This window comes from Cryptomeria japonica, chromosome 11 (assembly GCF_030272615.1).
Source record: "Cryptomeria japonica chromosome 11, Sugi_1.0, whole genome shotgun sequence".
Taxonomy (NCBI): Eukaryota; Viridiplantae; Streptophyta; class Pinopsida; order Cupressales; family Cupressaceae; genus Cryptomeria; species Cryptomeria japonica.
In genome coordinates this window covers 207,047,314-207,066,025 of record NC_081415.1, presented here as the reverse complement: position 1 = coordinate 207,066,025, position 18,712 = coordinate 207,047,314, and the positions used below count along the sequence as shown (strand labels likewise).

General features: G+C 39.5%; 1 protein-coding gene across 2 annotated transcripts in view; it reads left to right on the top strand.

Moving 5' to 3' along the window:
• The first annotated feature begins 4,420 nt into the window (after window positions 1-4,420).
• The window catches only part of LOC131067656 (CRM-domain containing factor CFM2, chloroplastic), a 28,651-nt gene continuing 14,359 nt past the window's right edge, over window positions 4,421-18,712 (top strand). For both annotated transcript variants that reach the window (XM_058002755.2, XM_058002754.2), the window contains exons 1-3: window positions 4,421-5,371; window positions 9,735-10,278; window positions 10,402-10,538. In XM_058002755.2, the coding sequence (XP_057858738.2) occupies window positions 4,688-5,371; window positions 9,735-10,278; window positions 10,402-10,538 (1,365 nt within the window). In that variant the 5' untranslated portion in view covers window positions 4,421-4,687. The remainder of the gene's footprint in view (window positions 5,372-9,734; window positions 10,279-10,401; window positions 10,539-18,712) is intronic.

Genomic DNA, 18,712 nt, shown 5'->3' with positions numbered 1-18,712 from the left:
GTGTGTATGAGACCTCAGGTTTTTTAAACAAAGATGATGGTGATTCAGGCACCATATGTGGTCCTCTATTGCCTCCACTATTAGGCCTCCTTTGATGCATGTTGAGGTGAGGTTGTTGCAAAGATCGATGTTCCATTATTTGAGACATATCAAAATCATGAGGTATCTTGACTCCACTTTGTGCCATCACTTGTAAGAAATATTGTCTATCTCTCCTCATTATTTCCTCAACCAATTGATTAAAACGGGGATCCATAATGGAGTCTTCCACTTCTGCTGAATGTACAAAAAAGTTGTCCATATTGTCATTGTGTGTATCATTGTTGTTTGTAGTGTCCATGTTCTCAACATTTAGAATGTTTCTATAGGCATCCATGTCAGGTAATGTAGTATGATGAAAATTGAAAAAGACATCATTGTCATACTCATAGGCACTCATGTTTGCGGATTCTTGAGCCTCTTTAACTTCTCTCCTAGATTTTTGGGAACGGGTTTCAACCATGAACTAGGTATTGACCAAGATGTGTGAGACTAGATGAAAATGGAAAAAAGTATGGAAGACCAAGAGTTGGATGGAATGTAAATGAATCTGAGGTTTACTTGCAATGTCCAAAGTGTAAGACCAAGTATGTATGTAGTAGAGTAGGTGTGACTTCCAAAGAGATGATAGTTTCTCTTGATGAGGTAAGTTGACCTTGACTCTAAGCAAGACCAAATGAGACCTAAAGGTGATAGACCTTGATGAGGGACCACTTAGCAAAATGTTGTTGTATGTAGTGTGTTGACAAAGCAAGATGAGGACAAGCAAGTGAGCTCTTAACTCAAGTTTAGACAAATGTGAATGTAATGCAAGATGTAAAGCAATGATGAATTTTGTGAGACCCAGAAATAGGTTGAATGCTAGATGAAAAACTAGAGAAATAACCTAGGAAGCTCAAGAATTTTGAAACTGATTGCTCTTGTTTGCTGGATTGTAAATTTTTCCAATTTGTGAAGTTGTTTGTTGTGACTAAATCTGAATTTTTGACTATTTTTCTGTGACAAGAGGACACAATGTTGATGAAGACTCAATGTTTGCAAGTGTTTAGACTCAAAGAAAAGTGTGTTGTTTGATGTAAAAATGTTTTGCATACACTTGAAGACACAAAAGACACAATGTTATGATGTTTGGTCTTGAATGTTTGAATGTTCAAAAGAAGACAAACACAATTCTTATGGCTGGCCAGGACAATAGTTGTTGATCCCACATGGGGTTTCCCCCGGGGCTACGCTATTCAAAGCGGATACTTAGATGTTTGACCCCACTAGCTCCACTCTCGGCACTCACTTCTTTGGGGCAGCCAAGCATCAGTCCCCATGAAAACTCCCTGTGGTGAACTTTGTATCTCTACTAAGAATCGTATGTGTGTGGGTCGCTCCAAAGGTCTGACCTCCTGACCCAACAACTAGAAAGATTTTGACTTTCTAAAACAAAAAGGTGCTAGTAAGGGCATTCGCTCGTGTGGCCATACATGCGACACTTTCAGCTCTGTAAATATAGAAGGCTCCCAAGCGGTAGGGGTTACGCCCTACAAATGATCAAACAAATTTGATCAAACGGGTTTATGGGGAGACATAGTGTTAGTATGAACTAATCAGCACACGTTACCCATGGCTTTCACCATGGATACAGTTGTTTATAGTGGTTCGGAAGAGGATGGCTTTTTCTCGCTACCACTTGGGTCGTCCTCTCCTCACTAGTAGTCCTAATGACCACATGGGGAGATAGACCCTCTAGAGATTAAACAAAAAGAGTCTATTGTTCAAGACACAAAAGACACTAGTTCAATTTTAGTGCACCAATTGAAATGTTTGATAATCTATAAAAACAAGGCACACAATAAAGACCAAAAGAAAACCCTTGTCAAGGGCCTGCAACAAAGATTTGTTAGTAGTGTGGATTGTTTCAAATGATTACCCCTTCCTACAAGCACACAAGTTAGGTAAATTTTAGATCCAAAAAACTTTGTGAAATAGGGGTCTTCGATAAGACGTTTTTTTCATAGATTCAAAGATTTGATTTTCCATGAGTTATTTTGCATCATAAAAAATAGAGCACCTATAAAATTTCAAGACATTTCCAGAAATGTAAGAAAATCCAAAAAAATTGCTAATTTGCTCCAAAAATTAATTTTTTATGAAAACTCATAAAAAATTCATAAAAAATGCAAAATTGATCCAAAAAATCTGAATTTTTTACTGGGCATTCCTGGTAGCCTTCCAAACCTGCATAAAAAAATTCCTGCAAAATTTCCAAGCAATTTGTGAGATATGAGCAAAATAATGAAAACCCTTAATTTTCAAAGATCCGATTTTTTAGGAATGATTTTGTATCAAATTTAAAATTACAAAGAATAGATCCTATGTATAATTCTAAGAGCTTTCCAAAAATGTAACAAAATCCGAAAAATTCGCTAATTTTCTCTCAAAATTAATTTTTTATGAAAATGCATAAAAAATTCATAGAAATTTCAAATATGATCCAAAAACTCTGAATTTTTTACTAAAAAAATATCTTGGTTTTATGTCCAAAACCCTAGTTGCATAAGGTTATTCTCCAAATTATTTTACAAAACAACAATATAGGGTTAGAAAAACATGCAAAAAACACAGATCTAACAAAAATCCATGTCCCACTAGGCGTGCTAAAATGTTTATGGTGAAAATGGAAACAACAATATTGAAAGACTAAATAGACTCAACCACGAAACTCTAACCTAACAACAACAAAGATCTACCATAACATATGAAGATTACCTAAGACAATGCAAATCAAATGAAATTACAAAGATTATACCGTCACATGTCCAATAGGGTTTGGATCTCCATTCTTCCTATCTCCATTGATCTTGTTTGATATATTTGCTCTCAGATTTTATGTGTGCATAAGAGCTCAACAAAGAACGAAAATGTGGTTGCAAGTAGGCTTGATCGCATATGAAAGTTCGAATGCTATAAGACTTCAAAGATTGATTAGGTGATTAGAATGATTAGGGTTGATAATGAAGGAAGCATTTCCTTATATAGAAGACACTATAAGAAATGGAGGGATAAGATTGAGAGGTGTAAAAGATAAATGGTCGGCTAGGATTAGAGGGTAGGTAGTGTAGGAATTAAGAGATGAATGACATGTGTCATAGGTAGAAAAGGATAATGAATTAATTTCTTTAATTAATAGAGAAAATGGGATCAATTAAATAAATAAGAGCATTTATTTAATTTAAGAGAAAAAGGATAATTTAAATAAATAAAAATATTTACTTAAATGAGAAATGAGGCTAGAAGAGGATAAATGAATTAATTAAATAAATAAAGATTTATTTAATTAATAAAAAAATTAGGCTTAAATAATTAAATAAATAATTTAATTAGACTGGACAATTTTAGGTGTCTACACAAACCCTTTGGTGGACCAAATTGATGACAATGAAAAAGAGCAAAAAAAAAATGTTAATGTGTTTTCTAACTTTAATTTTTTAATGATTGGGTTTGAGAATTAAATTGTTCCTATATTCACCTCATGTATCATTTGAAATCTTTATATTTGAAAATTCCCAAACTCCTAAGTTCATATGAAAATAGGGATGGCCTCTATATGTGTATATCAAACTTGGTGGACAAGCCTTTACTTCCTTGAAATCTTGAAGTGCTTTAACTTGTCTAAGCCCTATCCATTAATCTATAACTTGACCTATGTCTCCGAGAAGAAAAAATTTAGCTCATTTCCACACTATTAAGTTGATCTAAATCAATCTTATGCCACTCAAAAATATCTAAACAGATAAAATATTAATGAATATCTAGAAATCAATATGACAAAAGTGAAGAAGAGATGAATAATTCATGCTTATGAGCTATTTCTAACTCAAAATAAATTATTTATCAATATATTATTATTTTAAGAAATTTCCACCAAGATAAACACACAATTAGATAGAAAACCATTCTTCCCTAAAATACCTAGGCTGAAGCTATTCTGGTTCCAAAATAGACCTTCCGTACAACGTGATAGCGACGTGTTAGTCAATCACAGTCGTTTATTGCAAAATCGACGGTTTAAAACACATGACTAACACGCGTCGTTTTGGAGCTAGAATAAGGCTGCGTCTATTCTGGCTCCAAAACAGACCTTTCGTATATCATCTTAAGGACAAGTTAGTCAATTGCAACCATTAATTGCAAAATCGATGGTGTAAAACGCGCGACTAACACGCATGTTAGTCAATCCATACTATCATTTTGAAACCAGAATAAACGCGTCCAAATCTAAACACTGTGATACTGTGATACTTCCTTCAAATTTAGTCCCTAAGTTGAAGTAACTGTCAAATCCGATATAAAGTTCGGAGATATCTTAGCCATGAAAAAAAGGAGGAAAGGATTGAAGAGCTACACCTAAACATATCTCAACTATCTTGAAATATTGACACGATTAGTTTCGCTGTACACTGATATCCCCAACTTATCCATACTACATATAAGTGTGGTGCAGTAAAAGTTACTCATTGCCTTCTTTTCCAAAGCAGTGGAGCTGGAGAAGAACATTTGTGCTCTAAACAGCAGATGGACTGACGCTAATTCTGTGAAGTAAAATACCCGAGCGCTGGTTTAAGTTTCAATTGAGTTTACATGCATTGCAGAGTCTATAATGGCTATAATGGCTAAGCTTGCGGTAAGTGGTTCTGCTCTGGCAATGGGTAGCTTGTATAATTCATTGCAGAGTTCTGAAATCCATGGCACCCATCTGCAGTTACCACTGAATTCGTGCAAGAAGCCCAAATTTCAGAGATTAAATTGTAGAGCTTCCAATAGTACTCAAGATGACGACGAGTCTGACAATAGCAGTAATGGCATTGGGAAAATTGCTTTGCAGAGGATTGCAGAAAAGTTAAGGAATTTGGAACGTGGTAATGAAATAAAGGAGGTGGGTTTTGAGCTGAATCATGGTTCATCTAGGAGAAAAAATGATTTCCTTAGCAGACCAAAGCACAAAATTGGGCATAGCTTTGTAAGAAGCAGGAGCAGCTCAATTCATATGAAGCCAATGCCTAAGCAGGGGGAACTGAAAACTGAAGAGGAAGGAGAAGTAATATCTGAGAAAAAGAAGCCAGATTTTGTGCCTACATTAGCACAATTGTCAATACCTGGACAACAGCTAAAGAGGCTTAGAACTCTTGGGAAATACTCAGATAAAAAGGTTACAATTGGGAAGGATGGCATATCAGAGGCTGTGATTAACTATATACATCACCAATGGAAGAACTCTGAGGTTGTCAAGATCAAATGTGGTGGTATGTCTGTGAATATGAAGAAAAACCAGGACATTTTGGAGGTTAGTTTTTTTCTTTTCGTTCTTGTTATTTTTTCTAAAATGGGAAATTTTGATTCCTGTTATTTCTCATGATTATATATAAGATTGAATTTATACCCTCTCATTGGTCTCAATAACTTATTGAAACTGGAACATATGGAATGACATAGATTTTCACAGTTCATAACCATTCGCAAATTTTTATTAGTCTGCACCCGGGGCCTAGGCTGCATCAAAGCCTGTTGATAGGTTCAATACAGATGGGACACAATGAAGATAGAAAAGTGCACTTTTGCACCTCATGTGCACAATCTATGTGATGTCATAGTATACTTTTTTTTTGGCTCTTCAGTTATTTTCCTACTACATGAATAAGGGTTTTATAATAAAACTTTTTTTCCATTAGTGTGTCATACAAGAGCTGATGCGAGCCTCTATATTTTCAAGCCCAGTTGAAGTTAAAGATACAAACCAAAACATGCATGCCTAACATTTCAGAGACAGCATGTCTTCATCATTTTGATTTCTGTCACAAGTAATGACGAAGATATGGTAGGCATGCCATACAGATGGTTATTTGCTTTCATATAAAGAATTTGTAACACTGAAAGTGGTTTGCATGCTCCTGCAACAACTGTACAATTATGATCAAGGATGTGTTATAATCAAACTGGTATCTATTCTGGTTACTTTTCATTAAACAATGACCATGTAGGGCTATAGCACAAATATGTTTTTTCTAAGTGATGTAAGTGATTTCTCTTTTTCAAGTTATAAGCTTCAAACTCACAAATTCTGGAACCACAGACAGTTAAACTTGATAAATTTGCAAGTACTGAGGTTACAGTTTCAGTAACTTGGGGAGAAATGATAATTTAAATTTTACATGGAAAGTACTGTTAAAGACCATATCGTTATGAGTAAAGCCAGTGAAATTTGATGCATGATAAGAGGATTTGCACAGAGCCATGGTAGGTACTATGCAGCTACAGTATATGTAAGAACCATGTATTAAATAAAGATGACTATGCAGGGGAAAAGGGTGCTTGGAAGAATGTGGTGAACAACAAATACCAAGTAAAAATTTAACTAACATGGTGAAGCAAAATTGTATTGAGGGGCCTAAATCAAAACTAGTTAATCTAATATTGACAGAAGATAGCCAAGCTAGTGTTTGGTTCCAGAAGAAATGTCTTATGTTTGGAAATTTGCAAGATCCTTTTCCTCACAAAGCCAGTGAGTCCCAACCAAAGAGATCGCCTGTGTATAAAAGTAAAGGTGGAAGAAGTGCAGTCTACCTAGAGTATAAACTAGCCTATCTCCTTTTCCTTCGTTTTAGATGGAAGAGTAAACAAGATAGAGTAAGAATAACACAGGGGTCCCATGGAGGGGTTTAAGCTTCTATTTTTAAGGAAGAGGAGGTCCCATGAAGATTTTTTCTTTCCTTCTACAGGATTATTTGGAATCTTTTCCTAAAAAATAGATAAAGAATCACCACCTTGAATGGGATCTATTGCCCTAACTCCTTGGACTTGTTCTCAAGCCAATTATGATAAAAGAAATGGTTTAACAAAAATGATAAGGTCCATGTACTAATATGTCTTACTGTTCCTTGGGATTTTCTACATCACATTGAGCGCACTATGTGCCCTTTCACTGCTTGGACCATCATCCAACTTTTGTATGGAGACCTTGGATCTTCATCAGATAGTGATATTTCCTTGGATGATATTGAGACTTATGTTGCCCCATCTTGTGTGGACACGTCCTCATGGGATGATCAGTTTATTTAAGTTGACATACATCAATATTGCATCTCCTCCATCTATTGTCGCATCGACAAATTTTAGTGTTGCTTCTTCAAGAACTTCCAATTATTCAATGTAGTAGGCTATTCATTGTCTTTCACATACAGCTACTTGAGGTCAGTAATTCACAAACATTGTAGGTTTGTTTGGTGAGTCCTATTTTGTAGACTTGGAGACAAATTGAGGACATTCGCATTCTCTTTGACGTTAGCTCCTATGGAGTTGTATTATCTTCTTCAGATGTTATGAGGGAATCTTTAGACCCTCTTGTTCCTTCTCTACATCATCATGTGTCACAGTTTGGCATCAGTATGGAGACATTTGAGCAACATTTGGAGGAATCATCATTGAGTTTTCTTCTCTCATATTCCTTTTGGGAATGGGAAGACAACTTACATACTTTTGTGGTTCTATTTCTTCTCGAGGGGAGGAATGTTGTTTGATGGGTTTGGATCATCTTCAACATTCATTGTCGGGCTTCTGCCATCAGTACAAGATATTCTACATTGAGGGGGGCTGCATAGTCTCTCTTCTTCTTCTCACTTATGTGGAGAATATCTTCCTCACATGGTGTTTTTTACTTCTAATATTTTAGAGAAAGCATATTTCTTTACCCTCATTTGGGTGGAGTTTTTTTTTCCATAAGGTTTTTTGATTTTCCTCTTCTTTATGAGGTTGCATTGTACTTGGGTATCTTATCAGGCCTTGTTGCCAGGACCCAATCTTTTTTCCTCATCTAAGTTATGCTTAGGGGGTTGTTGGTGTAAAATTCTTGTTTGACCTTCATTTACGAGATTATTTTACCCTATGTAGGTTAATCTTGCTTAGGTGGCAACTTGGTTAGAGAGGTAGTTATCTCTCAAATCCTTTATATACTCATCACTTGATTAATGCAATAGACCAATTCGATTTACAATCTCTTGGTTTTGGATGTTCTTTCAATGCTAATATTCTGCTTAGATTTTGTGGCTTCATTTTCATAGTTTTAGGGACAAAATTTCCTTATTGAATCCCAAAGAGGTAAGAATATGAAGTGAAACACTAATAAGGCTTAAGGTGTGTACATGCATTTAAGTTCTATCAATTGATTGAAAAAACAGTCATCTCCAAGTTTCTCCATACTATGTGTTTTTCAATAATGGAATTCATCTCCTAGTTGCTTTGTCATCGCCAAGTGATTATGGTTTTAAATATTTTTTTCTATCATGATGTATCATATATTAATATAGTTAATCTATTTTAAATACTTTAAAATTTTAGCTTTATTTTTAATTTTAAGCATTTTAGTATTTTTTTCAAAGATATTTATTGTCACATATATAATTTTATTATTTAAATTTATATATAGCCATTTCCAAGTACCTGTATTTGACCATTTTTTATTGACTAATGATATCTAGACACCTAGATTTAAGTTAGTTAATCTTCAATCATAACAATATTATACCCAAAACATAGGCTTCACACTCCACCTCATAGATTCAGAATTCATCTTCAATTGAATGATTTGATTTTTAAAATTGAAGTATCTATACAATGAAATCACTGCAAAGGGAATAAGTACATGAAAAAGTTATAACGGGAAAATCTCCATACTTATCCTGCACATTCTGCATATAAACTACCACCTTACGAACAAACATACATTATAAAACTAATTTAATAAAACAACAATCCACTCTGACGAAAGCAGTACAAAGTCCAAAAGGTTTTATGCTTATAAATCAGGAATTCTATCTTTATGGTTTTTATGCTGAAATCGTAACCTGTGACTGGATTAAAAATACTATCCATAAATAAAACTATGCTTCAGTGTCCAGTTGGACCATATTAATGAAATGTTAACTACTTATTTAATTATTTTAGCATCTTTGAAATTCAGAGTTTGGGGTTATTTGAGATGCATTGCTTTGTTTTTGGTTCTTCAGCTCAAAGTTTTAAACTGTTTCCATTTGGATCTTATATCCCTTAAGACTTTGAGTAGGTGAATTCTAAGTAGTTTCTGATGATAAGCATTGCCAATAACCTCTCCATTATGCTAAAGGTTACTAAAAGGTGTAGTTTTCTGTCACAATAATACAATTTTCCTAAAATATGTGATTCCATATGCAAGCTTACAACATTCTTTAAAGTGATCATAAATTTTGGAATCTTGACATCTATGTCTAGAATTTACAATCCAGAAGTGGATATCATTTTGCAGTTTAATGCATACCTGCTATCGGTGTGCCTGATGTCTTAACATAAATTCATTAATGATCTAATGTGCTTTGATATATCTTGCTTCCTCAAACTAAGACGCAAACAAAATCCGTAATTGATTGCAAAGGGAATTAAGAAATTAATAATTATTAATATGCTGATTTTAAGATTGAGCTTCTCCTTATGCAATTTCTTCTTGGATTGACTTTCCCAGATGGCATGCATCCTGAAGAGATTGCATGGTTTGGGTTTTTCTTGTTTGACTTCTATTGTGCAATTGTTATTGAATCCTTTGAGGCCTGCTCTATAGATTAGTAATTCAAGATACATAGTACTGATAATTGTTTAACTTTTGAATGCTTTTTTTCTATCAGAAAGAAACTGGAGGACTGGTGGTTTGGAGGGCAAGAGATACTATAATTCTTTACAGAGGAGTCAATTACAAACATCCTTTTGCAGAGCCTTCTCCAATTATAGGGGTTGATTTGCAGTCTGTGGATGATATACAATTTGCTTCTACTAGAAATTTATTAAGCACATCAGTTGGTAGAATGAATGGAAGCCTGCCTTTGCACACATCAAGTGAATGTGAGAAAACTGATTTGGTAAATGACAAAGGAATAGATTCTCTTGTTAACTCTGACACTGAAGTTAATCAAACAGATTTCATCTATGCTCCAAATGAACAACGATGGGAAGGAAAATGTGACAGTCAATTAGATGGGTTAACTACTCATTTTACTGACTGCTCAGCATATGGTTCTTCTCAAGCAGATTCTGTTTTGTTGCCAGCAATTGTTCCTCAACATTTGAAACCTGCCAGGATTCTTCCTTCTGGTATAGAAGACAAGTTAACTGAGACCAAGATGAGCAGTTTGCAAGAACTTGCTGAGTCAATACCTCCTAATTTTTCCCTTGGTAATCTTTAAGTCTGTTTTTTCATGAACTTCTAACAGGCTTCTTTTTTATCGTAAATCAGTGTCAACATTTTATGCTTTTTTCACTTTGTATATCACAAACTGATCTTTTCTTTTGGGAAAGATAAAAATTGTCAACCGCAGGAATTGGCTGCAGCCATTTTTGAACTGTGGGAACGAAGTGAAATTGCAAAGATTGCAGTGAAGTGTGGAGTTCAAAGTCAAAATAATATTAGTGAAAAAATGGTGGAAGAAATAATGGTATTTTTTCTTGTTGCCAAGATGAAAATTCTAGACCATATGGCTTTACTTTATTAAATTTGATAATCATGCTCTCAGTATTCTGCCTTTACTATAGACAAACAGAAAATTACTCACACACACAGAGAGATATTATATATTAATTTTATAGCAGAAAGAAAATTACAAAATCTAGTTTATATCAGTAGTTAATCAAACTCAAAATCTGGTGTAAATGCAAATTCTTTATAGGCTAAAGAAGAAATAAAGATGCAAAACTTCAAACATCATATCATAATCTAATTATAAACATAAGAAGTCGAGATGATGAAGTAAAATAAATAAAATCTACAATAGAAACGTAATTCAGCTCTTCTACTTTAAGCCGCTAAATAAGAACATGATCCAGCTGCACTGTGTTCACTATCAAAAGATAGGAGTTGAATTTCCTGTGCATCATTTTATTCACTAGCCATGCATTCTTAATGCATCTCACTGTTAGACAATTGAACAAAAGAATACCTTTTATTTTTTATAAGAAAAAAATATATTGTATTTAATAAAAAATAGAAATATATGAAATAGGGCTCCATTCATTCTGGAACTTCACATCCTATCCACAGATCTCATAAGCATAATGCAACATGGAATACAATCAATACTTGGAAATATAGGGTAGATGAGAGCACCCATGACAGTCCTATACACTCTGGAACAAAAATTTTTACTCCCAAACCCATCAATAGAAATCATGACATACATAAAGGTTCAAATTTTCTGAATTCTTTTGACCTCTGAAAGCATCCAAACTAGATTACAGTTATCAGTTTGGATTCTGGAAAGAAAAATCTATCATTACCTAGAACAGAAGTTAAAGGGTATTTGTGTGGGTCATCCAAGCCTACAAAATAAAAATCCAAGGTGCAGACTTTTCAAGCACATAAGGGGGCTGTCTGAGCCAAAGCTTCAAATGTCAAATCTTCCATCCTTGACGACATGGCATTTTACTGTCTGTCTGAATGGGATTTAGACATTTCTATGCTTTTGTCTTTCTCACACTTGGCTTCCTAGGGGGAGGTGGCTTAGTTTGTCAAAAATTGGGTTTGAAGAATTTGATTCAGAATATGAAGATTGACTGTTAGATAACCTTTGGGAAGCCCACAAAATCTGAGTTCTTCCATCTATAGCTCTTATTGTTGTCCAAAGTTCGGGAAATATTCTGAAGGATCAAGACATGGAGGTGAAAGAGGGGCTGGAAGTAGTGAGCCATGAAATAATAATTGATTGTACGATATAAACAAAAGGAGAGGAATACTCCTTATATAAGCAATTATAGAACATCTTTCCATAATGGAAACAATTGAGAATTGAAGACATAAACGGAAGTTACTAAAACTAACTAACTGACATGCAGAATTGAAAGTTACTAACTAAATTACCTAAATGACTTAAATGATCATTATAAGCTAAATATTAGAATATTACTTTAATACACTCCCTTAATGGTCATTCTACTAACTACCCTACAGAACACTTCACATAATAAGTAGGTCATTTGGCCACAAATGCATAGAAGGCTGACTCCTTCTCCTCGGAATGCTCTGCAACATGAGCCTGTTGCTAAGACCCTCCCTGTATGGATTTTTGATCAGCCAACTGCTTTTTGTAGAACTTCTGTACATGAACAAGTTTACCATAATAATGACGTGATAGATTTTAGATTCTTTGAAGAATCATCAGGTATTCATTTCTGTAGAGTGGCAATGCTTTTGCCTTTGTCTTTGGCAGTAAACACCTGTTCCACATTGGTCGTGTCATTGCTGCTACCATACTATTGTTTCCACTTGGTGTTATCGGAAAATATGTATAGTTTAGTAATGTTAATTATTGATAGTCAGTTAGTTAGCCGACGGGTAGGTAGTTGGAGTCACGACGGTTTTGTCGCACCCCTTCGGCTGCCATATATTGTACCACCTCCGGGTGTTGGAGAACATGTAATGTGGACGACAGATTATAATATGAACATCTTTTGACATTAATGGAAAGCTTATTCTGGTACTTCCTTTGTAATTGCATTGTGCATTGCTGTTCAGTTTCTGTATTCTTCCTGTTTACCTAGTGAGGTAAACATTTGGCGCCATTGCCGAAATTATTTCGGGAGGGACGGGAATATACTACATGGCACAGGGATAATGTGACAACCATTGCCCGAGGGGACGAGCAGTAAACCTGACGAGGATCACCAAGAACTGTTCGAAGGAGAACGAGCACTCACAAAAGATTTCTCTTGCATCCTTCAAGCGGCCATCGAAACACACGTACGGAGGGAAGCCACCATTGAGGCTGTTCCAGAGGATGCTGTGTGGAGTGGGCTTGGTGTAAGCCCGGCGGTGAATCGGTTAATGAGCAATTTGCCTAGCCTTCTGGCTCAAGCATTTTTGGCTCTTCAAAACTGCAGAGAAGACACCTACCGTGAGAACCGACGACAGCAAATCTTACGAGAATTTCATGAGCGCCAGGATGACGGACGTAGGGAAGACCGACGAAGGACAAATAATCCTTAAATTGTGAAGGGAGAGAAATAAAGAACACTGTTAGAAGCAGAAGAATTATGTTGATTGTATACAAAAGAATGAATTAATAAAGACGTGTTGTGTTTTGGTTTATGTGTTGTGAAACATGAAATTGTACCACAATTAATGCCCAATTTATTGAATAAAGACAGAAATAAGATATTAGAAACCGACGAGTGGGAGGCTGCGCAGAAGGCTTTGATTCTGGAACAACGTGTAGAACGTAGACGGAGGCTGAGGCAACTTGCCGAAGGACGACCTGCCGAAGGGTTGCCCGAAGAGAACCAAGGAGGTGTCACGGAAGGTGCAGAAGCCAAGGGGAATTTCTACGCGTCGCCAGACTACTGTAGAGCGAGAAGCCTCGAAGAGTTTTTGGAGGAAACTAGGTTACGGAGAGAACTAGTTGAAGAGACTCGAGATCGGTTCAAAAACTTATCTCTCACGCCACAGAGGGAGGATCATCGAAGGGAGCCGGGCACGAGTGATAGCGAAGGGGGAGCTAACCGCACGGTAGTCGCTCTCACGCCACAAAGGGAGGATCACCGAAGGGAGCCGGGCATGGGTGACGGCGAAGGGGAAGCTAACCGCACGGTAGTCGCTCTCACGCCACAAAGGGAGGATCACCGAAGGGAGCCGGGCACGGGTGACGGCGAAGGGGAAGCTAACCGCACGGTAGGTACAAGGCAGAACACCGTACCTTTTGTCACCACCACAAGAGACATCAGCGGCATCGGAGGGAGCAGCGCCAGAGGGCAGACACGGCCACAACCACCTCCAAGTGGACGACTTCCATCAATGGCGACCAAACAGAAGTTGCCCAAATTCAACGAGGATAGCAAAGATGATACCGCACGGCATTGCCGTACCTGCGAAACCATCTGGACAGCCAACGGGGTGACTGACCAGGATGAATGGATGAAACAGTTCCCTGCCACACTGAGAGGAGTGGCTATTGACTGGTATTCAGACTTGGATAAAACCGGGGTAACTACGTGGGATGAATTGAAGAAAGCATTCGAGAAGGAATTTTGGCTTCTCCGAGATGATAATGAGATAGTCTCCGAAATCTATGGAACAAAGCAAGGAAAGAAGGAGACCGTACGGGCATATGGCCGCCGGCTGAAGGAATTAGTCGGAAAGATGGAAAGCCAACCGGCTGATGGCTTAAAGAAGCGGTGGTTTGTCGAGGGTCTGAACCCTAAGCTACGACGAAAGATGAAAATTGTGCCTCCGACATCCTACGATGATGCATACAACCGGGCCATGGACTTGGAAAGTGAAAATAAGACGGCCAAAAGGAAGAAGAATAGATCTTCGTCATCCTCTGAAGATGATACGTCGGAAGAAGAGAGTAGCAGTGATGAGAAGCCGAAGAAGAAAGTCACGGCCCTTCAGAAGGATATGGAACGGATGTTAAAAGAGTTTAAGACAATGAAGGGGACCACAAGCAAGGATGATGAACTGTGGTGCACGGATTGTAAGGAGAGCGGCCACGCAAAGGGTGCCTGTCCCAAGAAGGCATTCTGTGACATCTGCCAGATCATGGGACATTCTACGAAGGAATGCCCATACAATCTGAAGGCACGTAACCAGCAAGTGCTCTTTGCACATGAGCAGCCCTCCACATCGGATTCAAACAATAATGCATCTTCCGGAGGCTACCGAGGAAACCGATGAGGCGGACGGGGGAATAATAATAATTCCACCAGAAACAGGGTCCAATACGATGCGAAGGGACGCCCGATGATTCAATGTAGGGCTTGCAATCAATGGGGTCATTACGCACGAGAGTGTAATAACAATGACACCACTCAAAAGCTATGTCGGTGGTGTGGCCCCAGTGACCATGAAGATGCCGATTGTCCGAAGTCTGGCGTAGGGGCCAATCTGATTGATATCGAAGGCAACACACGGGGTAAAGAAGCCATCCTTGCTCTTACCCGAGGGCAGGCAAAGGAAGCCCGATACCCCCATCCCCCAACGGAGAAGCAGAGAATGACGGAGGCAAGGGAGGAAATAGAAAGGGCCATGAAAGCCCAACGGGGAGAGACACACGACTCATCTAGACCCTACTGCACAGACGCGGAGCGGAACATTGTACGGCAGATGCTCCAAATGGAGGTACCTGTGAAACTGGAAGACCTCCTACACACCATACCGCAATTGGGGACAGTGCTGTTGGGCACAAAGGTTGATAAACCCAAACCGAGAGACATGGACGCTCCCATACTAGGAAGCTCGGCAACAAATCCAGTTGTACTTACCGTCAACAATGGCCGACACCCAGCCGTGGTGGAGATGGGCATCCTGGGCACCATCCTGACGGATACTATAGTAGACGGCGGTTCCGGAGTAAATGTCCTTCCGGAGGACACATGGAAAAAGCTAGGAAAGCCCACTCTGTGGCCACCCAAGTTTAATCTGCTAGGTGCAGACCAGCACGGGATTAAACCCCTCGGCATGTTGATGGCACAGCAAGTCACCGTGGGTGCACAACCTTTTGTACTCGACTTCGTGGTCATTCCATTGAAACAGAAAGGGTACGACGCCATACTTGGAAGAGGATGGTTGGTGGCAGCGAAAGCAAACCACAACTGGAAACGAAATACACTCTCGATGGAGAGCGGAGGCAAGAAATTCACTATTGATCTCCGGACGCAGTTGGTGAGCGAGGAACTTGCCTCTTCCTCGGGATCTGAATCCGAGAGGGAAAATGACCCACGAGACGAAGGGAGAGAGGGGATGGACCTTGATGCCGAAGGCATATTAAAAATCGGAGGTTGCTGTTCGGAGGATGACACAGATTCACTAAATGGATTGTTCCACTGGCAGCAGGAGGACTATGAGATGTTCTCACCCTCCTGTAACGTATTAAGCGTCGAAGGAGAAGGAGAGGAGCCAGATCAATATCCTCCAGAATACGGGGAGTATAAGGAAGGAGAAGCTACAATGGACACCGTACCCGCACATCAATTTAGAAACAAGGAGGCCATGAAGTATGAAGAACCGATGCTGAAACCTTTGAATCTAGGTACGGAGACGGATAAGAAAATCATTCTGGTAGGAGATGATTGGAACCCAGTGCTGAAAACGGCCGCATTCAAGATTTTCACCGAGTACAAAGATGTATTCGCATGGACTTATAAGGATTTGAAGGGAGTCCCACCGGAGTTATGTGTTCATCGTATTCTGTTGGTACCAGGCGCAGTACCAGTACGGCAGCGACCGTACAGGATGAATAAAAACTATGCTGCAAAAGTACAAAAAGAGATTGAACGAATGCTGGAGGCCAAGATTATTTTTAGGGTGCAGAATAGCGAATGGGTATCCCCGATCGTAATATCCCTCAAAAAGGATGGTAACGAGATCCGGATTTGCGTCGACTTCCGGCGACTCAATGCAGTTACCATCAAAGATCCATTTCCCATACCGTTCACGGACTCTATTCTTGAAGAGGTGGCCGGCCATGAAATCTATTCATTTATGGATGGATTTTCCGGCTATAATCAGATATCAATAGCGGAGGAAGATACGCTGAAGACGACATTTGTGGTGGAGGACGGAGTATATGCTTACAACCGGATGCCCTTCGGTCTCTGCAATGCTCCGGCAACATTCCAACGAATAATTCTCCACATTTTTGATAAGATGTCCATGGGTAACTTCAAGGCGTTCCTAGATGATTGGTCCATCTACAGCGGGGAGGAGACGCATCTGAAGGCACTGGGAGAATGTATGGACAGGTGTCGGAGGGCACGACTCGCACTGAACCCTAAGAAATGCAGATTCATGGTACCTCAGGGTAGACTACTCGGGCACATAGTGTGTAAAGCGGGACTTAAAACAGACCCGGATAAAGTTCGGGTGATTGTGGAGATGGAATCCCCATAGGATGTCTCAGGGGTAAAATCTTTTTTGGGACACATCGGATATTACCGAAGGTTTATAAAAAATTTCTCCCAGATATCTTACCCCCTGGATAACCTCACAAGAAAAGGGGAACCGTACGTATGGGGAACGGCGCAGTCGGAATCCTTCGAAGAATTGAAATCACGACTGTTGGCGGCACCAATATTGGCCTACCCAAACTGGGACAGAGAATTTCATGTGCACGTCGACGCCTCCAACTATGCAATAGGTGCAACATTAGCACAAGTTGGGGATCATGGGTTGGATCACCCGGTCTACTTCGCCAGTAGACTACTCTCGAAAGCTGAGAAGAATTACAGTACAACTGAACGGGAAGCGCTCGGCATGGTTTACGCAGTACAGAAGTTCCGGCATTATTTGTTGGCGACACCCTTCACCTTCTATGTAGACCATCAAGCTTTGATGTACTTGGTGAATAAACCTATTATTCAAGGACGGGTGAGTTGGTGGTTGTTATTACTGCAAGAATTCACATTCAACATTATAGTACGGCCAGGGAAGAGCCATGTGATCGCTGACCAACTGTCACGAATCAAGTCGGGAGAACGAGCGGAGGGGGTGAATGATGATTTCCCGGATGCGCACTTATTCCGGATTGCGGTTTTACCATCCTGGTACACTCGTATTGGCGAGTACCTATCGACGTCCCAGTTCCCTCGGGACATGCCACCAGGGGAACGACGCAAACTGGTTCTGAGGAGCCGAACGTTCCAACTGATCAATGGACTCCTTTACAAAATGGGGACAGATCAAGTACTCCGCTGATGCGTGATGGAGGAAGAGATACCGGGGATTTTGAAGGAAGCACACGAAGGGCCCGCAGGAGGTCATATGGGGCCGGACACGACGGCCAGGAAAGTACTGTTAGCCGGACTATGGTGGCCGACGCTACACAGCGACACCAGAGAATGGGTCGGAAGCTGTGATACATGCCAAAGGGCCGGAAAACCACTAAAACGAGACTTCATGCCATTAAACCCTTCAGCGGCACAGGAGTTATTCGAACGTTGGGGGCTTGATTTTGTGGGGCCTTTAAAAGTCAGCAGACCGCGGCGATGTACATACATCGTGGTAGCTACGGAATACTTGACAAAATGGGTCGAAGCACGGGCCCTACCTAATAACACCGCTGTGAGTACAGCCAGATTTATTTATGAACAAATTATCACGAGATATGGAATTCCGCTCCAGATAACCAGTGACAGAGGAGGCCATTTTGTGAACCATGTGGTGAGACTCCTCACGACGGAATTCAAAAATTTTCACTCCTTGTCCAGTCCGTATTATCCGAGGGCCAATGGTCAGGCGGAGGCGACCAACAAGATTCTGGTTTCGGTCATCTATAAGTCGTGCGGGGTAGAAAAGGAAGATTGGGAGGAGCGACTACCGTCGGTGTTATGGGCATACCGCACCACCTACAAAGTAACGACGGGCCAGACACCATTTCAATTAATGTACGGACAGGAAGCGGTAGTACCGATGGAGTTCATGGTGCCGAGTCTCCGAATTCCTATTGAGAATAAACTTGGCGATATGGAGAGCCTGAGGGAGCGCCTGTATGCCCTAAACAAACTCGATGAACGAAGGCTGATGGCACAATGGGTGACAGACGTGGCCCAGCAACGAAGGAAACATTGGCACGACCAACACATTCGGCGGGCGAGGTTCACCCCGGGGCAGTTAGTCTTTAAA